The sequence below is a fragment of the Elephas maximus genome, chromosome 10 (assembly GCF_024166365.1).
Source record: "Elephas maximus indicus isolate mEleMax1 chromosome 10, mEleMax1 primary haplotype, whole genome shotgun sequence".
NCBI lineage: Eukaryota > Metazoa > Chordata > Mammalia > Proboscidea > Elephantidae > Elephas > Elephas maximus.
In genome coordinates this window covers 6934149-6959937 of record NC_064828.1, presented here as the reverse complement: position 1 = coordinate 6959937, position 25789 = coordinate 6934149, and the positions used below count along the sequence as shown (strand labels likewise).

The 25789-nt window shown below is 42.1% G+C and overlaps 1 protein-coding gene across 3 annotated transcripts in view; it reads right to left on the bottom strand.

Moving 5' to 3' along the window:
- Positions 1 to 25789, bottom strand: part of FBN1 (fibrillin 1) — a 298816-nt gene that overhangs the window by 225199 nt on the left and 47828 nt on the right. For all 3 annotated transcript variants that reach the window (XM_049898546.1, XM_049898545.1, XM_049898544.1), the window contains exons 5-6: positions 22970 to 23065; positions 19093 to 19188 (exon numbers count right to left, since the gene is read on the bottom strand). In XM_049898546.1, coding sequence (XP_049754503.1) covers positions 19093 to 19188; positions 22970 to 23065 — 192 coding nt within the window. The remainder of the gene's footprint in view (positions 1 to 19092; positions 19189 to 22969; positions 23066 to 25789) is intronic.

The following is a 25789-nucleotide window of genomic DNA, read 5'->3' as shown; positions in this document are numbered from 1 at the left end:
CATCACCATAGGTCTCTTTGAGTCAGACTATTTTGATTAATGCTTTGACTCCACTGTCCCTTACGGTAACCATACCACCTTGTCTTTGGTGTGCTGCCACTTGGCCCCTGCCACCTCAGGATCCAATCATCTCCAACGCATTAAAAGATCCCAGTTCAGTGACAGCAGTTCCCACCGTAATTACTGACCTACAGAGATCGACCACAAACCTCTTTAAGGGTGCTCAGACTTCCCCAGATGTACGTCTGTAAAATTAGAAAAATCATGCAGTTCTTTTGGGACCTGCTGCAACTTCCATTTAGTTATAGGTCTAGAAGCAAAATGGGGCAGTAGGGGTGGTTCTTAAGGAAAAACAGCAGCGTCTTGAAAGCCAACTGTCTCAGCGGAGATCATTCGGGTTCCTCCAGCAAAGCAAAATTAATCTTCTCAGGCAGGGCTGGAAAGGCTGCTTCTGTTGGCAAAAAAGACCCAGTGTCTTCAGGACCTGTGCATATACGCCCATTTCAGTTTCCAGGATGGCATTCCTTCCCAGTCAATGCCCTCACTCTAACAGCAGACACCCTGCAAGATTGGGAATTCAATTTGCATTATATTTCAGCCACTGACAGGATGAGACTCCAGGTTTGGTTTTCAGAAATCTCAGATCTGTGGCTACAGGAGATAAGATTTTCTTTCAGGGCAGACATAGAAATTTTGGGGTCATTTGTATAGCACTTGAGATGAAAACTTGAATCCCTGAGCTCAAATCTTTCTTTCCCAACTTTGTCCAGAGCAATTAGGAGCAACCAGTCAATCTCATTATACCCATCAGTTTGACAAAAATGGTCTAAGGTATCAAATACCTGGTTAGCCAGAACGTTGCCACTTGCAAGTATTTGTTTAGAAGTATTCAATGGCGATATTTTGGGTATCTCTATTGCCACATCATACCATGGACTATCACCGCCCCATTTACTACTGGAAACAGTAGTACAGTGGGCCTCCAAAGCCTTTAAATTTGACCAGATTAGAGAATCCGTTTCAGAAACCCCAGAACCAATGCACAGAACTCATTCCTAACATTTTGTTCCTCTAGAACCACTCCTGGTACTAAAATCTCTATCAGTCAGGGTTCCCAGAGAAACAGAGCCAGCAGGATGTGCGTGTGTGTGTCTGTGTGCGTGTCTCTGTGTATGTGTCTGTGTACGTGCCTGTGTGTCTGTGTGTGTGGTATCTGTGTGGTGTGTGTGTGTGGAGTGTGTGTGTGTATCTGTATCTGTATTATGTGTGTGTGTGCTGTCTGTGTGTGTCTGGTGGTATGTGTGCCTGCGTGTGTGTGTGTGGTGTCTGTGTGTGTCTCTGCGTGTATGTGGTATCTGTATGTCTGTGTGTGTCTGCGTGCATCTGTGTGTGTGTGTGTGGTATCTGCGTGTGTGGTGTCCGTGTGCATGTGTGTGTGTTTGAGAGAGATCTTCAAGAACTGGCTCATATATTGCGGGGGCTGCCAAGTCAGAAATCTGTAGGGCAGGCTGGAAACGCAGGCAAGAGTTGATGTTGCAGTCTTGAGTCCAGAGTCCGTGCAACAGGCCAGTAGGCTGAAAACTCAGGCAACGCCTCTATGTTATAGTCTTCAGGCAGAATTCCTTCTTCTCTGCGAAGCCTCTATTTTTGCTCTTAAGGCCTTCAATTGATTGAATGAGGCCTACTCACATTGTTGAAGGTAATTTCTTTTACTTCAAGTCAACTGATTGTAAACATTAATCACATTAACAAAATACCTTTCCAGGAGGATCTAGACTAGAATCTGACCAAACAATTGGGCATTATAGCCTAGCCAAGGTGACATATAACATCAACCACCACACGTCTTAGAAAAGACACACAGTTTTCCTCCTGCCTCAGTTTCCTTGGTAATAAAATATGAGTACTCTCAATGGGTTGCTCAAACGACCCACTGAGGTAAACCGCAAAAACCCACTGCCATTGAGTCAATTCCGACTCATAGCAACCCTACAGGACAGAGCAGAACTGCCCCACAGGGTTTCCAAGGAGTGCCTGGTGGATTCAAACTGCCAACCTTTTGGTTAGCAGCCGTAGACCAGAAGAACTAGAGGGTGCCCAGCTACAACTGATGACTGCCAAGTCAGGGAGCACAACACAGAATCCCTGAAGGAGCAGGAGAGCAGTGGCCTAAATTCTAGTAAAGAGACCAGACTTAATGGTCTGACTAAGACCAGAGGGACCCCAGAGGTCATGGTCCCCAGGCCTTCTGTTAGACCAAGACAGGAACCATTCTCAAAGCCAACTCTTCAGACAGGGATTGGACTGGACTACAAGACCGAAAATGATACTGGTGAGGAATGGGCTTCTTGGATCAAGTAGACACATGAGACTATCTGGGCAGCTCCTGTCTGGAGGGGAGATGCAAAGGTCGAGGGGGACAGAAGCTGGCCGAATGGACATGGAAACACAGGGTGGAGAGAAGGAATGTGCTGTCTCATTAGGGGGAGAGCAACTAGGAGTATATAGCAAGGTGTATATAAGGTTTTGTATGAGAGAAGACTTGATTTGGAAACTTTCACTTAAAGCACAATAAAAATTTAAAACAAAAATAGAGATGACAGATCAGTCATTTCATATCTGAGTTACAGGAAACAAACTTCGCCTAAAAACTATTCATTCATCCTTTCAGCAAATTCTAGCTACTACCCATTGTTGTCACGTTGAGTCTGACTCATAGCGACCGTATAGGACGAAGTAGAACTGCACCATAGTGTTTCCAAGGCTGTAATCTTTCCAGAAGCAGACTGCCACATCTTCCTCCTGCAGAGTGGCGGGTGGGTTCAAATCACTGACCTTTCGATTAGCAGCCAAGCATTTAACCACTGTGCCACCAGGTCTCTCATACTGGCTACTAGGCACCAAGAATAAAATGACAAACAAGACAGATACAGACCCTTTCTTCATGGGGCAGAAAAGTACTAATAAACTAGCAAAAACCCATGTGTCACTCTTACATAAGGTCACACAGCATGCAGTGTGATTTCATGTATTGTGCACAGTGGGCCTCCAATAATGTTTGCTGTTTCATTTTCAAGTTATATTAGACACAGTAAGAATTTATCCTTCCAAAGCCTGCAAAACCACATGTGGTATTATAAAAATGACATGACCGAACAGTGTGTTGCTAGGTGGTTGCTGTTATTGTTCACATAAACCATTACAAATGTATCTAGTGACTGAGGTGGTGGCTACGACTTGTCCAAATAACAAATGATTTATTGATACCAGAGTTGCTATTATGACATCCAAAGGCGTCCCCTAGGGACAGTTCTGAATGCGTACATGCAAAGGCATGCATTATCTCAAAATGTTTGATGTCTGAACAAACAATTTTCATGCTGTACTTCTCTTATGCATTTTTAGAGCATCTGAGTTCCAGTTTAATAACTTTCTAAAGCTCAGGGATCAGAGAAGCCATAGGAGCCCAAGGTTAGACGAAAGGCAATAGAGGTTATGTAAGACTCATGATTTCTCTGATTTTCAGGGCATCGGAAGCTACAGGAGCTTTCTCACCTTGACCGAGTCAGCATTTCAAGGTGTTCAGGGCTGAGTCTCCGGAACAACCTGAGCCACCTGCAGTGGTACTAGGTTAAGCACATGGCTACAAACCAAAAGATTGGCAGTTCAAGCCCACCCAGCTGGCTCTGCAGGAGAAACACCTGATGATCTGCTTCCCTAAAGATTACAACCTAGAAACCCCATGGGGCAGGCAGTTCTACTCTATCATACTGGGTCCCTACGAGTCAAAAATCAACTTGATGGTGCCTAACAACAACCGCTTTAGAAAACCCACATGCTCTTACAATCTCCCAGTGTAGGTGTCATGGCACCGTAGCATACGTCTGTGAACACATGAGCTATGTGCATGTTCCCTGCGCACACTCATCTGACCCCTGCTCCAACCTCATACCCCATCCTTCTCCCTTTCCGAGCTCCGGCCATAGTAGCTGTGTTTCATTTCCTCAAATACAAGGAGTTTCCTCCTAGGTCCTTCTGCCTAAGAAAGCTTTCCCCATACTCTTCACATGGGGGCGACTTCTTATCTTCTGAGAGGCCCTCCCTGACCACCTGTCCACACACATTCTTACCTTCTATTTTCACACCCTCTATTTTTCCTTCACGGCCTTTGCCACAATTGGCACGTAGGTGTTCTGTGTTTACTTGTTTAATGGCTGCCTTCTCCACTAGAACCCATGTCCATAAAGGCTGGGGCAAGTGTGTTTCACGTACCATGACATCTTCAGAAATTAGCACAGGGCCTGGAAAATCACTGATGTGCGATAAATAAACTCACATCTCTTCTCTTCTTCAGACAATTTCTTTTCAGTTTGATATCATCCTGTTCTATGGACAAATTTAAGGAAGCTAATTTCTGAGGAGTACTGTCTGAAATTCTTGCATTTAAAATACCCCAACATTTGGCTCTTCAATTTTAACTCTCTGGGACTAACCCTTTCACTGTTAGTCCCCTCCCCCAAACTGACTATGCCATCTTTATAAAGCTGAATATACACTTTATGTAGGTGTTCCTTTTATTTTGCGGATGGATAAGTTCCAACTGCTTCTCATTGTTTCTAGAACACCGTATTTCTGAAACAGCTAAGTATCTCTGATACTCCTCTGCCGGCCTTTCGTGGAGCGACAAGTCCAGCTCTCCTCCTGTACCCGTGTATGTGTCAGGAGAGGTGAACAAAACCTCTTTGTGACCTTTGGTTTGTTGTTGTGGAAACAAATGCTCTTCAGGGCCGCCGTTGTCACCACGTTGTCACCACGTTTTATGGAAACGGTTTCCACTGGCCCCTTCACTTTTCCTTCCTTGATTATTATTTGCACCGTTGGAGTTCTAGCCTTTGTTACAACTGCAACGATTGAGTATGTATTAAAGAAAAGTACATGATTTATACGGTATTCAGTTAAGACTCTTGGGCTTCTTCTAAATGGGGGAATCCAAAAAATACAATGTTCCAGTAAAATAACAAAACCTCTAAGTGGAAAAAAATGGTCACAATGGGGCCTCTAAGCTTAGTTGTAACTTCAGTGATTGTTGAAGATTCCATAATCTTGTTTAGGAAACAACACTTTCCAACCAGGATTACTCTCACTTTACTGTGTTAAATGTGTATTATCTGCAGGCCCTGTGCTTCGTTAGTGCTTTACGGATTATCACACTGAAGCTTCCCCACAATTTTACTCCCCTACCAGTTGCCGTTAAGTCAACTCCTATTCATGACAACCTCATGTGTGTCAGAGCAGAACTGTGTTCTATAGGGTTTTCAACGGCTGATTTTTAGGAAGTAGACTGCCAGGACTGTCTTCCAAGGTGCCTCTGGGTGGACTCAAACTTCCCACCTTTCAGTTAGTGGCCAACAAAGCAACATGAGTAACCTGCCCGAGTCACCATGGCCAACAAACAGCAAGGCTTCGCTTTGGAGCCTGAGCTTTTAACCATTTTTCTAGGAATGGTCACACAATTAAATGTATGCGAAACACAACTCCTCCTAATTAGGCATTTTAAATTAAAACAACCGCCACCTGATGTTGACAAGTGGAAAGGAGGGCTCCTTTGGGATAAAATTTTGTTCTGAAAACAACTTTTCATCATTTTCTGTCATTCATAAAAAGTAAAGAACCATGACCAAGGAACCCCGAGAATGGGGGCCCTGAGCAAATGCCTGCAATGACTTCTCAGAGTCCTGGCCTTTTGTTTGGTTTTGTGATAACTTGTTCTGCTTGGCAATGTGGAAAAACACTGTAGAAAGAACTAAGGCCTAAATAAGGTCTGAAAAGAAACGGCCCTACCCCACTCCAAGCCACACATACTTAAAAAAGAGAAAGAGAGAGAGTGAGCAAGAGACCAGAGAACTGTCTGTGCTGTTTAATTAAGGGTTGTTTTTACTGAAAGGAGGCAATTCAAACTTGTATTACACACTGTTTCCACAGCCAGTTTTATATCATTTATCATATTTTATATCGCATATATCACTAATATGCTATGTATTTCTCTGCTTTTTATTTTTCCAATAGTACAACAAGAAAGATTTAAAATATTCCCTGCTTTACAAGTGAAGCTTACAAACCATCATACAAAGAATGAATCAGAATTTACATGTGGAGGGCCACGGCTTTGCCTTGATTTTTTTTTAAGTTCACTAAATTTGAATTTAAACAATGTATCACTAGAATCCTTAACAGAGTACGAGCTTTTCCATTGGAATTGTGGAGAAGAAATGGCTCCTAAGATCTAATGAATGTATTGTTTATAAAGACATTTTTAATATGGATAAAAGCTGCACCCAACCTGAAAGCTCTCTTTTCAGCCTGGTTCAGGGTCCTACAACAGTGAGGGTCAACACCATGCCCTTTGAGAAGGCAGGCAAGGGGGCAGGGCTCTCCAGGGAGAGATAGAAATGGCTATATTTTATTAATTGTGTCGTTAGAACATTCTTTATTACTGAGGGAACAAATAACCAGATCAATTGTTTACATTAAAAGTTATTCTAAAACAGTTAAGGGATTACTGCTAATTACTGCTATGGTAGGAAAGCTGGAGACTGTTTCCCTTCACAGGTTCCACAGCATTCACTTCCCACGTGTTTCATTCATAAATCTCTACACTCTTATTCCCATATAAGACAGAGACAGATTTATAAGCACCATTGTTCAGGGTACCTTTCTTTTAAATGTTATATTTAGCAGATATATGTAATGGTTAAATACTGTCATAAATCTCAAGACCCTACAGATGGTCAGTAGATATTTACTACACATCTACTCTCTTCACAGCCCTGGGCTTGGTATTCAGTGGGACGGTTCCCAGTCTTTGGTCATGGACAGCACCACAGTCAGGCTGGGACTGTATAAACCAGCCTTTGATTATCCCCCCAAACAGATTAGTTTATAAAACCCCTATCATGGAGTCTGATAGGCCAAATTTATTTTTTAAAGGAAAAAACAGTGTGCATAGTTGTTTCATTTTTATTTTTTAATTCATTTTCATTTTTAAATTAATAAATCATTTGTATTTCATTTAGTAAAGACAATTTTTTTTAACTTTAAATATTATAACTTGATTCTAAGCCTTCCTGAAAGCCATGAAACAGGGTTCTAGATATTTTTACGCTGATATAAGTATTTTAACACAAGAATCCATAAATGTACATGGAAAAGTTTTTTGATAAGGTGAATACGCTCATTCCTTATTTCTTAGTAAACAGCACTTAAAACTGTTAGTACATATCCTAAAAGATAAGGACTAGGTCACTCAATTATTTAAATATGTAATAAAACACAAGAAAAACAAAGTCATTAGAGGGATAAAAATACCAAAATGGCTGATGTAATCCCTAAAGTGAATGACAAATACCAAAAGTTTAGTAGATACATTTACCAACAAAGAAATGTGGACAGGGTCCAGGAGGCCAGAGGTGGTGATGCAAGTGAAGCCGCATGGAAATTGATGGGGCTGGGTGGGGGAGCTCCCTACGGTCCTGAGCAGCTTGGCGAGCCTTGACTGTGACCTCAAAAGAAGAGGATTTAACCAGACTAGAAAAGGAAACTCCTGTTCCAAGAGTATCTGGTACTCCTAGATCTGGTAAGTAGTACTCCAGTGGCTGATATGAGCCAAGATGGCATACATACCAACCACACTGGACCATTCAGAACCAGGAATTTATCAGTCTTTATGGGTATAGTCCAGCTTGCCTAAATGATACTTTGGAATACTTGAGAACCAAATCCTAGGGAAGTGGTGTTTCATGCCGCACTTCAGTTTATCCCCTTAGGAACGCAGAAGGTGAGTTACTACACCATCAGGGTCTTTCTCTAGACACTGCATACAAATAGTCTCAATCTTCAGAATAAAGATTATATACGCATTTAAAATATCTATCTAGGATATGAAGATATTATCATAGAGATGTCAAATGACTTTCAAAATGGTGTCCAAAAAATCAGAATCCATGTCTTCAGGATAAGGATTTTATTTTAAGGGAGGAAGAAAGGGGGGACAGGGCTCTAAAATTAATAGATTTGGAAACTCTAAGTTAGCCTAAGTCAACACAATTTCCTTCTTGCAAGCCTCCCAAGAGCTACAGTGCTCATGTGCCCAGTGCCGTCCAAGAAGAGGACGTGGTATAGTGTTTCCAAAACGATACTGACCATGGAAACTGCATTTCATAGACCCCTCCATGGGACTCATGTCTATAGGAAGTATTTTGGCACATTCTCTGGACCACGGAGCCCCATGTATTTGTCCAATGTACATTCATAAACCCAAAAACAGCATAGGCTTTCTAGAGGCCAGAGCTACTACAGAGCATAAACACCGAGTGTGCTGAGGTACTCTCAATTGAGCGTGTCACATTGGTAAGGGTCTCCAGGCTGTTCTCCATAGGATTAAGCTAAGACAGTTTCAGGAATAGTCTAGTCCACCCACTGATTATAAACACAGAGATTTGTTTTTCAAAGCTCAACACTCTGCCTTCTATAAAAATTGTGCAGAAACACAATTCAGTAGAATGAATCTACACCACAGAGAGCCCTGACATAGACCCTCCCTCTGTAGAAGGTCTACAGGTCTCTAGACCTGACACCGTGAAGACTGGCCTGGCAGTGCCCTCCCTCCTCCCCAGGTCAATTCCAGCCTCTGCATCTGTGTGTTCTCTATTTTCATGACCTATCATGCTTGCCTTCATCTTCTCTGCCTAGCTCAACCTTGCCCTGCGTGGCTATTTAACTATTCCATATACGCGTTTCTGTCTTTCAAAAAAATTATTTTAAGGCCCTGATGACCATATACTTCTTTCTGATTCTCTCACAGTGCCTAGCTCAGCACTGAGCTTTTATGAAATATATGTATATTTAACCAACATAACTGCAAGAGAACTCTACTATAGATAGAGATCTTGAGAAATTTTACTCTGTGATCTGGTTCTATTTTTTTAATTGGTTTATTTTTCAAAGATGAGCGCAACCTTTCTTTGACTCTCTTTCTAAGATGCTTCTTCTTTACAAGTTGGAGAAAAAGCAGGAGGAGAAGAAGGAGAAATTACAGCTCTAACAGAGCCGTGACTTGAAGTAACGTGCACCACCAAAGCAACGCTTTCGCGCTAACTGTGCGATACAGCAGCCCCGTGTGGGTGTTGGCTGCACCAGCAGAGAAAGGCTGGGTATGGAGAAATGAATGCAAAATATCTTCTTAATAATTTTTAATATTGTTACCTAGTGAAATAAAATTTTTTGATATATTGGTTAAACAAAATATATTGTTAATATATTATTAATATATAAATGTATTATTAACATTAATTTCACCTGTTTCTTTTTACTTTTTAGCATTGCTACTAGAAATTTTTTAATTATACCTGTGGCTCATATATTTCTTTTGGTCTGTACTGCTGAAGTGTTTTGAACACTCAAGACTAAAAAGTGGTCCAGGCATTAAATGTGGTTACCAACTTAAAAAAAACTAGTTTTATATTTTTTTAAGTTCATAAGAGCTTAAAAAGAGAGAAAGAGAGAGAGAGGGAGGGAGGGAGGGAGAGGGAGGGAGGGAGGGGGAGAAAGAGAGAGAGAGGGAGGGAGAGAGAGAGAAGAAAGAGAGAGAGGAAGGAAGGAAGGAAGGAAGGAAGGAAGGAAGGAAGGAAGGAAGGAAGGAAGGAAGGAAGGAAGGAAGGAAGGAAGGAAGGAAGGAAGGAAGGAAGGAAGGAAGGAAGGAAGGAAGGAAGGAAGGAAGGAAGGAAGGAAGGAAGGAAGGAAGGAAGGAAGGAAGGAAGGAAGGAAGGAAGGAAGGAAGGAAGGAAGGAAGGAAGGAAGGAAGGAAGGAAGGAAGGAAGGAAGGAAGAGAAATACAGTTGAAAACAAACTATCTTTGAAGTTGAAACTGTGAGACCAAATTTTACATCAAATTTGACAGCTGCATTAAATGATTAGCTTTGGTTAAGATAAGAGCATGACAGTACGGAAGCTTCAGTTGAAGTACCAAGACAACAGATTCCAAGTCAAGTGTGACACCATGATACGCAGTATGTAAAGGAGGTGATTCTGATCTGGTCACTGGGCTCTTAAACCCTCACACATATCAAGAGTTATCTAAGTGTCCGAGGTAGTAAGGGGTGGGGAGTGGATTACCTGGGAGAGAGCAGGCTGTTGGTAGCCTTTCTGGGAAATGAGTGGAGGACCACTTTACGATACCAACTCCTGAGAGGGACTTCAAGGAAATTGCTCAGAAAGCATGATACGTCTGGAGAACACTGTAGACAAGGGACTGGCTAATGCCCAGAAATGGCTGGCCAGATGCTCAGACATGGTAAAAGGGAGAGGATGCCACTGTGTAGAAACGATTTGCACTCCACGAATTTATTGAGGAAAAAAAAATGCATGAGTGTTTTCTACCAACTCGTTGTGGGCCACTGCAAGAAAATGCAGATGTGGGACTTACTGGGCCGGTTGAGGCTACAGAACTCCCTTAGACTATCACCCCAAGATACTCCTTAAACTCTGAACCAAGACTATTCCCTGAGGTCACCTGTTAGCTAAATGACAGACTGGCTCATAAAATAAAGAATATCACCCATGAGTACTGTGCTCCTTTAAAACCATCTATATGAGACCAAATGGTCAACATTTAATCTAAAACAAAGATGAGAAGGCAGGGGAGCAGGGAGACGAGATTATTGGATGTGGAACAAGCAGAACGGAAAGAGTGAGAATGCTGACAGACTGTGTAAAATGTAGCCCATCTCTCTGAACAATATGTGTAGACAATTGTTAAATGGGAACGTAATTTGCTGTGTAAACTTTCACCAAAAACACAAGGCTTCGATCCTTTCCCAGAGGGCTGCCCAGAGCAGCAAAGACAGCTCCAAAAGGCAGACGCTGGAGATACCACCGGATGCCCCAGGGTTGAGGAAGGGTATGTAAGCAACCAGTAAGAGGCCTTTGCCCATTTAGGGAGCCACAAAGGAGAAATTCTGCAAGTGACCAGAAAATTTCATCCACCAGCAGGAAAGCAGTAGCCCACAGCACAGGCCGGGAGAGGCAGGGGGAGAGGAAAGCAAAGCTGCTCCGGACTGCACCCCGCCAGCCCTCCTGGCTCTGCCAGGATGTATGAGAGACATGGCAGCATGTGTTCCCTGCCTGCATGCAGCTACTCAACCACAAAACTGAACATCGATATCAACAGATGGATTTCCTGGAACGGTTCTAGGAAAATCAAGTTTACTCAATGGTCTACTAGCTGCCAAATGCTGCAATACCACTTCAGATGCCTAGTGACATGAGGGCACACCAGCTCTGCTACACGTTGTTATTCACTTTCCGTTTGGACCAAACCCCAAAAATGAGGCTCACAGAGGGCTTCGACATATTTTAATAGCAACAGTTTACCTTTTGGAAAGAAGGAAATAGGCCTACTTCACTGGGCTCTGCCTTCCAAAGGCACTTTGAGAATGGGCGTTGGCCTGTGGCATTTACTCCGCGAACTTGAATAACAGCCACCTACATTTTAAAATTATGTGAAATTATTGTCAGAAATGCAGCACTGTAAAACTGACTCCAAACAAAGAAGAAATGAATCTACATTTCATCAATGCCTTCCAAAAAAACTCCAGAACTAAAATGCACAAGAAAATCAGCTCCGGATCCCACACAGCTCTCTAGGCAGGCCTCTGAGACGAGGTTACTTCTGCTTTCTTCTTATGAGCTGAACTCATCCAAAATACACCATCTGATTATTACATATTTTTTCATTGTATGTTGGTCCTTTCCATTCGTTCCATACACCGCAGACACTGCTTTTCTGGATTTGCAAAACAAATGCTTATCAATAGCTTTCTCTGATAGTTTTTTGAAAACTGTTAATGAAATCATTTAAAAAAAAAATCTTGCAAAATATGAGCGGGCAGAGCTTCTCAAATGCCAACTGCCCATGTGAGAACGAAGTGGAATTGCAACCAACTTAGTTGTCCTCTGTTCAATTCTACTTCATTATTGTGCAACAACCAATTAACATTTAAAACTGGAATTTCCTACAGGAGACAAGCATGATTCACAAAGAGCTGGTTCATCCCCCACTGTTCCACTTCTCTGCCCAGCTATGCATTGTTTCCACACTTTCGTATTTGCTCCACGTTTGTCCCATTGTTCCTTTTTCTTACAGCTATCAATTCAACATTGCTTTCCTCTATATTTTGTACTTTACCTACTGATAGCTGGCTGAATAGTCAACAGACTTTTCTGATATGGCAAAAATCCAAGTATTGTCTTCATAGTTTAGACTTGGGTAGGAATTTAACACAATTAAATCCTGAACAAATGATTCAAAAGAAGCCACATGCAGGCTTACATTCTGACCACACGTGATGAAGACACCCAGATGGAATAATGATGGACAACTTCTTGTTATTTTATACTTTCAAAAGGTTTGAGCTGGTTTACATAGAGTCTGACATGAAGACATTAATCCAATTCCATGTACTTTATAAGCCCAGCAAGAAAATTATTTTCACTGTTTTTTTAATCTAAGTCAATTTTGACCCCAAACAGCTAAATGTTTGATTATCCACTGTTGTAACTAGTATTTTTAAATAATTTATTTTTGTTGTTGTTGTTGTTGCTGAAAATACACGTAGCAAAATATACACCAATTCAACAATTTCGACATGTGCAATTCAGTGACATTGATTGCATTCTTCAAGTTGTGCAACCATTCTCATCCTCCTTTCCCAAATACTCCTCCACCATTAGCAAACTCACTGCCCCGTATGCTTCCCATCTAAACTTTCAAGTTGCTATTTTCAATCCGATCCCACATAGATGGTTCTTTAAAAGAGTACAATGCTCGAGACACTCATTCTTTACTAAGCTAAACTACTGTTTGGTTAAAAGAAGTGTAGTCGCTAGTACTGATGACATATCATTTTAGGCTCTTTCCTAAAACTCAAATGCCTCCTTGAATGGGAAGAAGTAACAACATATTCATTTGAATGTACCGCTAACTCTGTAGAGGCAATGTCACAAAAAAGGTTGCAAATGTTTTGAATAGTGACAATATTGTAGCCTTCCATGGTAACTACATTAAATGATTGCACAAATCTATGTTTAGACATGTTGGCTCAGTCCTTTGCAGCCCATTTACATGTACTGCAAACACACAGAAAATCAGTCTCTGTCCAAATAGTGGATTGGTATCTTAACAACATCTAAATCAATCAAGCAGAAGAATGTTCCAAAACCCTGCACGAGATACACCCAAGCACTACTCAACACTTCTTTCTCTGGGTTTTTCAAATGATTTAAAAGCAACTTAGCGCAACTCTACCAGGGAGGAAAATTACCTACCTAGCCAAATTTCTTGAAATTGTTTTTTAATCTGTTACTTTCACTCTAAAACTCATAGATCCTAGTTTTCTTCTCCTTGTCACTCATCAGAACCTTCTGTACAGTGACCGATAGCCCCTTCCTAGTGAAACGCAAGGACAGCACAGTGGTTACACGCACAGGCTTGCGAGCCACATGGCTAGGTTCAGATCTTGACTTGACCACTCACAAGCAGCTTGACCTTAGGCAAGCTATGTAACCTCCCTCCTTCTGCCTCTGTTTCCTCCTCTATAAAACGGGCTTTCCTCGTGAGGTGGTTGCAAAGATTAAGTGAATCATCGAACGAAGTGCTAAGCACAGTCTAGAGCACTCTAAGTACTAAGTAACCATGAGCTCTTATTAAGTCTAATGGACTCTTTATGGTTCTTATTCTCTCTTGTCTCTGATGAATCTAACAATTGCCATGCCATTTCTTAAATTCCTCGCCTTTAGCTTCTTTGACTCGGTATTCCCCTGATTCTCTTGCTTCTCTCCCACTTCCTCAGTCTCCTTCCTTTGTTTCTCTCCTTCCCCAAGTCAACCCATCTCTACCTCATCATTCTTTTCTCTTCTTCCATTACCTTGAGAAATCTCATCCACTCTTGTGATTCACTGCGCTTAATACAACAGCATTTATCAAGATTTTAAATGGTCTGCATTCTGAAGCAAGACGGAAAGAGAAAGTGTGACTCCCCATGCGGATAGTCCATGGAATTCTTTTGTTGGCAGTAACTGTGGTAATGCACAGCTAGGTTGTGTTGTCATTGCCAAAACAGGCGCTGACCTCATTTCAATATTCTGATAACAAACACTGACATACTGTACCACTGAGCTAACGAAATGATAAGTTCTACTGGTTGCTCAGGGCTCAAGGAAAGAAAGGCAAAAAAAAAAAAAAGGAAAGGGGAGTGGATAAAGAGAATCAGGAAAAGCATAAATGTGAATTTACAGAAACAGACTATATAAGAGGAAGAGTAGGGAAAGAAAAAAAAAACTTGTGATTTAGAAGAAAATACAAATAAATACAGTCTCTGATAGAGAACACAAGAGAGGTGGCAAACACAAGTGCCCACGAGGGCCCAGAAGCCAGCTAAACAAACAAATACAGCATACAAGATGTGTGACAACAGAGAGCAGTGGGGACTGTGGCAAGCTAGAGAATGTACCTAAAGGTATTCAGATGCAATTTTTAAAAAGCAAACGCTGCAGATCAAACAAGCCGCAAGCCTTCCCTTTTCTTCCTCTGTGTGTAGAGACGGGCCATAGCAGAATATATCATTGCTACCCGTCCAATGAGGTTGACTAGCCAAGAATTTTTTTTAAAAAACCTATTTATTTTACGGAAACCCTGGTGGCATAGTGGTTAAGTGCTACGGCTGCTAAGCTAAGGGTCGGCAGTTCGAATCCACCAGGCTCTCCCTGGAAACTCTACGGGAGAGTTCTACTCTGTCCTATAGGGTTGCTATGAGTCGGAATTGACTCGACGACACTGGGTTGGGTATTTTTTTTACTGGGTAAAAGCTATAACTGAGACAAACTTGCCTCATAATCTGATTGCATTTGTTGAATGAATGTTATGATTCATAATTCAAGCATTGATTTCCTGCTTCTCTCCATCACAAACCAAAATACTATGTTTATGGATTATTAAGACTCACTTGTGGCCTCAAGTGATCCACATCCTGTCAGCTTTGCCCCTTGAACGGGTATTCCACACTTCCACTGGGTCTCTGAGGGAGTCAGAGACACAGAAAAGTTCCCAGATGTCTCCCAGGGACAAAGCCACTTATCCTGAGAGGTAAGTGTAACTGACACTCTCAAAGTTTCCTCCCATCTGCATTACAGCACGATACGAAGTTAGTTTTTATTGTCACCTCATTTGGGTCAAAATGCATCTCCTTTTCTGCATCCTTACCAACTAGAAAACGATAGTTTTGTGACCCTGAAAGATCATACTTCTGAACGATGGGGTGAAGGTTAATTCAATTAGGCATCAACATTGTGATTAGCTCTGCTTAGCACGACACCAATAAAAAATATCCAGTATTGTCCACAAATAGGGCAACACCAATGACTACCAAGAGATACTTATTCATATGCAATCATCATATCTCTCGATTTTCTGATGCTTTAAAAAATAAGTCCAGTTCAACATGTACTGGACCTACTATGCATCAGGCATTGAACTTGGTGTGGGAATTACAAAGACCATTAAACTATAGTTGCTACTGAAGAGCTTACACTCCAGTTGGAGAGGTGGATATGGCAACTTGCGGCTTCAATGCAATGTATTATTGTTGTGTTGTCAGGTGCCAGCAAGTGGATGCCAACTCAGAGAGCCATCACGTGATGGATTAGAACTGTTCTATACGGTTTTCTAGGCTGTCATCTTATGGAAGCAGATCGCCAGGTCTTTCTCCCATGGAGCTGCTGGGTGGGTTTGAACTGCCAACCTTTCAGTTAGTAGCCCAGTGCATAACCATTGTGCCACAGGGCTCCTTACTACAATGTACAACCCACCCTTTGCCATCAAGTTGATTCCAACCCATAGCAATCCTACAGTACAGAGCAGAACTGCCCCATAGGGTTTCCAAGACTGTAATCTTTATGGAAGCAGACTGCCACATCTTACTCCTGTTCAGCAGCTGGTGGGTTCGAACCACTGACCTTTCAGTTGGCAGCTGAGCGTTTTAGCCACTGCACCACGAGGGCTCCTTACAATGTACTATTGTTAGGTGCAGACGAGTCACTTCCAACTCATAGTGACCCTATGTATAACAGAATAAAACTCTGCCCAGTTCTGCACCATCCTCACAATTGTTGCTATGTTTGAGCCCATTTTTGAAGCCACTGTGTCAATCCATCTCCTCAAAGGTCTTCCTCTTTTTCACTGACCCTCCACTTTACAGAGCATGATGCCCTTCTCTAGGGATTGATCCCTCCTGATAACATGTCCGAGGCATGTGAGACGAAGTCTGGTCATCCTCGCTTCTAATGAGCTTTCTGGCTGTACTTCTTCCAAGACAGACTTGTTCATTCTTCTGGCAGTCCACGGTATATTCGTTATTCTTTGCCAACACCATAATTCAAAGGCAGCAATTCTTCTTTGGTCTTCCATATTCATCATCCAGCTTTCTCATGCATAGGAGGCGACAGAATGTACTAAGTGCTATAAAGACAGCATGCAGAGAGTGCTACAGGAGAACACATGAGGAGCACTGAGCTCAGCCTCTCAGAAAGGAGAGAAGGAATGAGCAAAGGCAATTTGGAAGTTCGTTTTTAAAAACAGAAAACCACATCCCAATAAAAACATAAAGCAACTAGCCTAAGTACTTAATCCATAAGAAACAACATGATAACTAGGTATACTGACCCAATATCATTAGAAGTCACACTAAATACTCACCTGCGCTTCAGAATGGATTTGTTGTGATCCAGTCCTACAACTTTATTAATCACTCTTGAAATTAAAAATACACGTTTGAGTAAGAGGATATATTCCCTTTAATTCCTTAAAGAAGTAAGTAGATTTCTCTCACAGAGCAGAAAACATTGAAGACTCTATAAATGGAAATACAATTCTTGAATCAAAAAGATTCTCTTCTTCCGTCTAATGGGGAAATTACATTCACATTTCCCTTCACCCATCAAAGGCTTGGGACTGTGCCCACGGGTAGAACGGGCTGAGGGTAATGATTAAAAAGAACCGGCTTCCTGCCCCCCAAGTTCTACTACCGGAAGTGCTAGAAGAGCTGCCATGTGGGGATGATTTTGATTTAGATAATCTTCACTGTGAAGATTCTATGGGATGCAGGTATACACATCTTTGTGCAGATGTCATGAAAGCCTTATCACTGAAGGGAGCAGTTAACCCGTAGCCATTGTACTTGCTGCCCTCGAGTCACTTCTGACTCATAGCGACCCTACAGGACAGAGTAGAACTTCCCCATAGGGTTTCTAAGGAGCAGCTGGTGGATTGGAACTGCTGACCTTTTGGTTAGCAGCCGTAGCATTTAACCACCGTGCCACCAGGGCTCCAGAGCAGTTAAAGACATCCCAAAATTTGGAGTAACCCCTAAATAATATACCAATTTTGATTAATAGTTACAAGATTAACCCATTCATGCCATTTTTCAATCTTTGGCACAAGTCAGATCTTTGAAGAAAGAACTATGAAATGGTTCCATATCATGCCCACTTTATCAATTATCATCATCAATACCTGGAACTATGGGTAACAATATTCTTTGGAACAAATTATTAATGACTTTGTGAGTGGTAAAAACGTCCTACAACTTCATCTTATTCGTAATACTTCTTCTAAGACAAACTGAACCTATCATTTCTGTCTGAGAAATCACATTTCGCACGATCATTTTCTCAAGTTACACATCAACAATTTTAATCTACAACATCTTCATTGTATAGATGCTAATAGAAACAGCTGTCTTTGTTACTCTGGCGATACATATATTTGTGCAAGTTGTACAGAAACAGTTTGAAGGAAAGGCCCCCAAAGTTGCCATAATGCAATGTAAAGGCAGAGTCTGATCCATCCACAGGGACACCACGCAGGGGTTTTATTAACAGAGATACAACACCATTTATCTGGTAGTAACAGTCACTCATCTGCAGCTACTTGCTAAAACATGTTATTGCTTTCTCAACGAATAACTGAATTTAGATGAACTTACAAAAATAGAAGCAGAAAATAAACAATTCCTCACAAGCCACACTCTGCTGTTAGCTTTTAAATAATGTATGTCCAACATCCGCTACTTCCGCTTTACTTTTCACCTTAGAAGAAAGGTAGGTGGGTAAGGCAATGACTGGACATAAACGCATGAGTATGCCTCCAGTCAAAGGACACCAACCCTCATCAAATGACACCAACCCTCAAAACCTTCACTGTAAAACCAGGAACGGTGAGAAAATGGTGATGAATGTACAGACAAGATGATTAATAAGGCTAAAGTTCTGAGAAAAAAAAATATTAAGAATATTACTCATCCATGTAAATCTAAGGCAAATTAGGTAGAACATTTCTTTTAATTAGAAGCAGCAGTAAGCACTGAGCTAGAAAACAGAAAATTGCATTCAAATGAAAGCTTGTTATCTGTGCAACCTTTAGCAGATTCCTAGACCTCTCTGAGCCTTAGGCCTCTCATAGGAAAGCGGGGACGACAACTCACGCTTCAGTGGGCTACAGCGAGCACTGAATAAAGCACACATGTGAACGCAGAGTTTCTCATCAGATGCCGGTATTTCTCAGGAGAATTGGGAATGCTGAGCCAGTAGCCTACCGCAGGTATGTTTTAGGTACATTGATTCTCAACTTTTCCTTTCTTTACAGATGTTTTATTTGTTTGTAACCGTTTTCTCCAATCTACTAGGGTAACAACAACCTCAATTCTGAATCTTGTGGAAAATTCTCCTTTCTATCTTGAGGCCAACCAGTACTTATGTTTATGCTCACTATTCAACCCAACAGTCCCCTGACAAAGGTTGCTGACTAACACACGTGGATGCGAGGCCACTGTCTTATCCTAGGAGCCTGCCCAGCGGCTTTTCTGAAAATTATTCTGAAAAGCTCAACAAACTTCATGAAGCAGCCACACAACCCCAATGCCCGTCCAAATCAATACTAGCTTTGGGCAGCAGCCCGCCTTTACACAAATAATAAGAAGCCATTACCTCTTTCACACTGGGGTCCAGTGAAGCCGTAAGTGCAAGCACATCGATTTGGGGCCACACACCTCCCGCCGTTGAGACAGCCACTTTCACAGACAGCTGTAAACAAGAACAGAGAAGCTAAGAAGCTTTACTTAAAAGCTGAGGCTAATGAAGTAGCACTTACCAGCCCCTAAAAGGACAACAGATAAACGATCTACATAATCACCTCGGTATTTGTTTTAGGTAGTCACTCTACAGGTCTAGCTCCTCACAGGTTCCTCAGTCAACGCTCAGGTACTGCTGCCTCGTGGAGGGTGCATTCGTACCTGCGTTAACACTGACAGTTTTGTTCCGTGAAGCACCTGAGCAACGCTTTCCCTTCTGCATCTAACATGGTGGCTTATTAGACCCTTTGCTACATGGGAATTGCATTTTAGCCAGAGGACTCTTTGCTTTTGGTTTATGGCATAACTTGGAGAGGGCTCCCATGGGAGGAAACCTTGACCCCTCTGATGTCACCCTTACAGAAATGCAGCATGTTAACCACACAATTAACTGCAAACAAAATAGTAACACTGGCCCTCGGTGATTAAAGCACCATGATAAAGACCCAACTGAGTATTATAACAGAATCTGTGGAAACTATTGGTGAAATAAGTTGAGAGGTGCTTGAGAGGGAGATATTTTACTTATTTTAAAAGGCCCATAAAATAAGAATTGAAAGATCATGCTTTGAACAACTCTTTTCTGTAGTTTCCGGCAACTCTCTCACGCACAGCATTTCCAGGTATCTTCATCACAAGTGCTCTGCCGGCTCCACCCACTCTTCAAAGCCCAGCTCAAACCTCACTCCTCCATGAGGTTTCCCTAATACTTCTGGCTACAATTATTCCCCCTTCATATATTTTACTTCTGTGACAGCCACAGAGTTGAGCCAGTCCCTTGGCTAAGCAAGGATCTCGGCTGGCAGAGAGCGTCCACTTGTCAGCCTTCAGGTGCTCCCAGCCAATCACTGAGCACAGTGGTGGTACTAGCCTGGCCATTTCTGCCCACCATGGAACTCTCCTGATGGGCAGTCTGCTCTTGGCTCCCCATCGGCCTGGCCACAGCCTTCCTGGAGCTCTGCTCCTCCTATACAAGCCTCCCTCCTTTCCTCTCTCCTTTTACAAGGATCCGGCCTGCTTCGAGGTCCTAAGGTCTTCCCGTCCTACTCTTGCTTCCTCTCCCCTTATTCTGCATCTCCTATATGTTCAATCTGTCTTAGCATCTGCTTATCAGAGAACCTGAACTGACACAACCCCTTATAGCCAGAAGTTATGGCAGGAGTACGTTTCTCATCACAGAATTAGAGAGCTTTTTGTCTATTAAGTGTTCTGACTTGCCTCTTAGTTTGTAGTCATAGAATGACAGAAGAAAATAAAGAGATTTTACATAGGAAAGGGATTTTGAGATTGCCTGAGCCAACCCTCCCATTTTACAGATGAGAAAATGGAAATCTAGGAAAGGTTTCCTAATTCTGCGGACATTAGTTGAGTACCTGCCATGTGCTGGGCTTTGGGATAACTCCCTCAGCGAGCACAAAAGGAAGCAGGAAAGAAGCTGGGTGGCTCCTCCTGAATTCACTTCCAAAAACACCATCCCGCCATGTCTGAAGCCACAGTGTTCGTTAGGGCTGGTCTTCCTGTTTCCGGCTTTCCCCTCCAGTTCATCCTCCACACTGTAGTCTCATTGTAAATCTTTGTAAATGCAGTATATAAAGCCAGTATTTCACAGCAGTATTTCAGAGTTAGACTGCTTGGCTTCTTCAGCTCTGCCACTTACTACCTGTTCTGCCTACAAGGTATTATGACCTGTAAACCAGAGACAACTTACTTAAGGTCTCTGGGACCCAGTTTCCTCAGCTGTTATAAGGTAATAATAACAGTCTCTAACTCAAAGCATTGTTGTTATATTGAAATGAATTCATATGTGTAAAAATACACCAAGCACATAGTAAGGAAGAGTAAGTAACTCAATAGTTATAAGTTGTTGTCATTCTCTCACTTCACTGTACTGGCTCTTCTTTGAAATAAACCATAAAATACACAAAGATGGAAACCCTGGCAGGGTAGTGGGTAAAAGCTACAGCTGCTAACCAAAATGTCAGCCGTTCAAATCCACCAGGCACTCCTTGGAAACTCTCGGGGCAGTTCTACTCTGTCCTGTAGGGTTGCTATGAGTCGGAATCGACTTGATGGCTACTAGTTTGGTTTTTTTTAAAAAAAAACAGAAAGGCATTTAAAACCTGGCACGTGCCTTCCTATCCCAGCTCTTCTCCCTCCCCACCCCTTCCCTCAGTACCTAAGCTCGAGCCACATCAGAGCACCTGCTACCTCGGACATTCATTCTACACTATATTCCAGTGCTTTGGCCCATGTGTTGCCATCTGCTAGAAGGCTCATCCTCCGTCATCTGACAAGTGAACTCCTACTCACCCCTCAAGAAGGAGCTTGGGGCAACATTTGCCCCAAAGCAAAGATGAGAAGGCAGGAAGGGGTAGAAAACCAGGACAAAAGGAAACGAGAAACCTAGGACAGAAATGGGGATAGTGCTGACACATGTGGGGAACGAAACCAATGTCATGGGACACTTGTGTACAAACTATCCAACGGGAAACTAATCTGCTCTGTAAAGTTTCAGCTAATGCACGATAAAAAATTAAAAAATAAAAGAATGAGCTCAGTGGCCGCCCAGGCTGGGAAGCTGGTAGCTGCTGTGAAGTGATAAAACACAGTCACTGCTCTTATCACACTGCAGCATGAATGGTCACCAGGCACTACACAAATACATCTACAACAGCAAAAGCTGCAAACAGCCTGAATAAGTGCCCACCATTAAGGGATTCATTAAATAAACAGTAAAAAGTCCATGTAATGGAGTATTGCGCGATCTTTAAAATGTACATGAAAAATGTTAAGTGTTTACTGACATGGAAAATACTTCCGGTAAAATATTAAAGTGAAAAAGTAACATGAAAAAATATATATACACGATAAAATCTCATGTACCAAATACTCATTAAAAGAGTAGAAGGTTAATATCTGAAAAGATGGGATTATGAGCAATTTTGATTTTATTTTTTATATTTTGGGGTTTTTCCAAATTCTTTGCAGATTGCATATAGTCAGAAAAAAATTAGTTTTTTTTAAAGGAATTTTCATCTTGTGCACAACACAGGGACTGCTAGGCTAGAGAGGAGACACACGGTAAGTTCTTTGCGCGAATGAACCAAGCAACTGAACACCACGTGAGAAGCGCTGCAGTAGCAGGTCATAGGCTGGGCAGCCAGAGAGATGCAGATGCCATCAATCAAAAGAAAAACATGTCCAGGGAGGAAGATGAGGGTGAGTTTTGAAACACTCTGAGACAATCCTGGAAATCCAATTGGAGATGTTCAACATTTGCATGGAAATTATACATCGGGAATGAATGAGAATTCTTCACCTCTGGGTAATGATTGCGAATCAAAGGGGTGAGGCAAGCAGGAGTGAAGGTAACCAAACCATAAAAACCCAAAAACCCACTGCCACTGAGTTGATTCCAACCCATAGCAACCCTATAGGACAGAAAAGAACTGCCCCGCAGGGTTTCCAAGGCTGTAGTCTTCACGGGCGCAGACTGCCACATCTTTAGGTGAAGGTAAGTGAGGAGAATGAGTCAAGCACCCACCCTCAAGGTCCCAGTTGGAAAATGCGTGCTGAGCGTGTTGGGTAAGCCATCTGCTCGTTTATAAAAGGTCACCGGACATCGGTAAGAACGCCATGTTGTGGATAATCAAAGCAAATCCATCAGCACTTATCTATTCTACTGTCTAATCACAGGCTAAAATAGAGAGTAATTACAACCCCGGATGACTTACGTTGTCCACAGTGCGTCCCTGTGTATCCTTTCTGGCAAAGACAGTGATCATCACTGCAGCTGCCTCCATTCATACAGCGAATGTTACAGTGTTGAACTTGAGAAGGAAAAAAAAAGAATGATTTTTTTTTTTATATAATTTAAGTGCACAGATTGCAACAGTTCACTGGAGCTGGTTTGTAGTTATTCCAAGACAAAACAAAATTGTCTATCAGCATTCACGTATTTATGTAGAAATAACTTAAGCAACAATGCTTAACATGCTATCATTTGCGTGTATAAAATCATTTACAATACAGTAGAATTGCTTCTTCGACACTTATTTTAATAGTGCTAAATGACTTCCCTAGCTTACCAGAACTTACCAATCAAAGTCATTTCTGTAATTTATACCAACAAGAAAATAGTGCCTTGATTAATTATAAGAGACAAGATTATGACGGCAATAATTTTCCCATTAAAAGATTTAGAGTCCCAGGTAGGTAGCCAGGAAAACATCCATGGTGACAAATTCCACAGAATTTTCTTTAAATAAATTTTGGAGGAAGCAAAATGAAAAAGAAAATACCTTGAAATGCATTTAATAACAAGACTGCCTGATAATGAAAACATCTAGAAATAGCTCTGGAAGAACTGCTTGTTTAAACTGTAACCTTAAACCCAAATAAAACGCTCAGTGTCTGAAGTCCGCTCATTTTCAGATTGTCACCTACAGAAGTGTGAGCTTCAGGGGCCAGGGCAGAAAGCGTGGGCCAACAGACTTAGACCTGAGACGATGGCACAGCAGAAGACACTGGAGTAAAAGATGTGGTGAGACAGTGATAACAGACATGTGGTCTCATTTCTCTAATGTTTGTGCTTGTCTGTATTCCAGGGATCTAGGCACCCTAATAACACCTTTCAAAATCCCAGGCTATTCTTAGTCTTCCAGAAGCAATAAGTACCCTACTTGGGGAAGACTATCACAATGGCTTGACTGAATAAATCATTAATTCTTATTGACCCATCCCCTATACAAGGAGGCCAAGATTGGGCACTGGAAGTTTGGCTTATTCTGCCCTGTTCTCCAAACTGTGGGAGTAAATTCCTAGGGAAAAAGCCTCAAGATTTTACTTAAGAAAAGGAGAATCCCTGCTTTCTGTGCAAGAACAAAAACCAGTTGATCTCCCTGGAGCACAGGGCCCAAATCTCCTTCCTGAAGCAGGGAGAAGACTTCTCCGAGCCCCTGCTCTCTTCAGTATCACTTGCTAGGGATCCTCAGCACAGGACAGGAAAGCTGCTGCTGACTTCAGGAGCTACACAAACCTCAGCATGGCAACAAGGAAAGGAAGGCGTAAGAACTTAATACTATTTCTTCTTACATTTCCAAAGAGTTAACTCAAGTTGAAAGAGACATCTTTTCAAGAACATGTCACACACTTAGTGAGACACCACCAAAGGGTCCCTATGTCTACTGAATTAAGGTCTACCTCCACCTCTCACAGAGCCCTGGTGGCACAGTGGTTAAGAGCTCAGCTGCTAATCAAAAGGCCAGCAGTTCAACTCCGCCAGCTGCTCCTTGGAAACCCTATGGATCAGTTCTACTCTGTCCTATAGAGTCGCTATGAGTCTGAATCAACTCAATGGCAATGGTTTTTGTTTTTTTTTTTTCCATCTATCAGCATTCAAGGCCCTCCTCAGCATGGCCCCATGTACCTTTCTGGGCTCCTCTGCACGCTCTTAATGCAATCCAGGGAGCCCTGGTGATGTAGTGGTTAAGCGCTACGGCTGCTAGCCAAAAGGTCAGGAGTTTGAATCCATCAGGTGCTCCTCAGAAACCATATGGGGCAGGTCTACTCTCTCTTATAGGGTCACTATGAGTCGGAATCGACTCAACAGCAATGGGCTTGGGCTTGGGATGCAATCCATAAGAGTACCTGGATGGCACAAACGGTTAAGCACTCAACCACTAGCGAAAAGGTTGGCAGTTAGAACTCAGCCAGAGGCACCTTGGAAGACAGGCCTGGTAATCTATTTGGAAAGGTCACAGCCTTGAAAATCCTAGAAGGCAGTTCCAATGTGCACACACGGGGTCGCCATGAGTCAGAATGAACTCGACCACGACTAACAACAACTGCATCCTACAACTCTATCCCCTGATTTACTTATCACTCAATACTCTACAAGTATTTCTGAGTGCCTACTACCTGTCACACAGCATACCAGGCAGTGAGCTCACCTGGTCTTTCCCTCTGTCTGTGCTGGTCTCTTCACGGAGCCTCCTTTTTAATCTGTCTACAGTTCCCACTAAATGCTGAAATTCTATCTATTTCCAAGCCCCATTTCAAATGTCTCTTCTTTCCTTCGATCTTTTCTGATTTCAGTTCTCCTCTCCTTCCCCAACCAGATATAAGCCTTCTTTCCTCTGACTCTTCTGAAGCATATATTATGTAATCTAATCATTTTGTTATCTGTCCTACCCTCAACTCATTTGTCTAAAAGCTTCTGAAGAGTGGGGAGGGTCATGATTATTATTTACAAGATCATTAGGTGCCCAGTGTAGCATGTTGCCTATAGGCAGATGCTGTATAGAACTCTGCTAAATTAATTTCTATTCACTTAACTCATGCTACCTGAAAATAACTCAAAAACTATGTTCAAAGATCAAACTGAGTCCCAGAAGTTGCCCACTGTGTCCTACGCACTTGTACAACCCTAAGAAGCCAAAAATCAAACCTGCTGCCATTGAGTCGTTTCTGACTCATAGCGACGCTATAGGACAGAACAAAACTGGAGCAGCTAGTGGATTCAAACTGCCAACCTCTGGGTTAGCAGCTAAGTT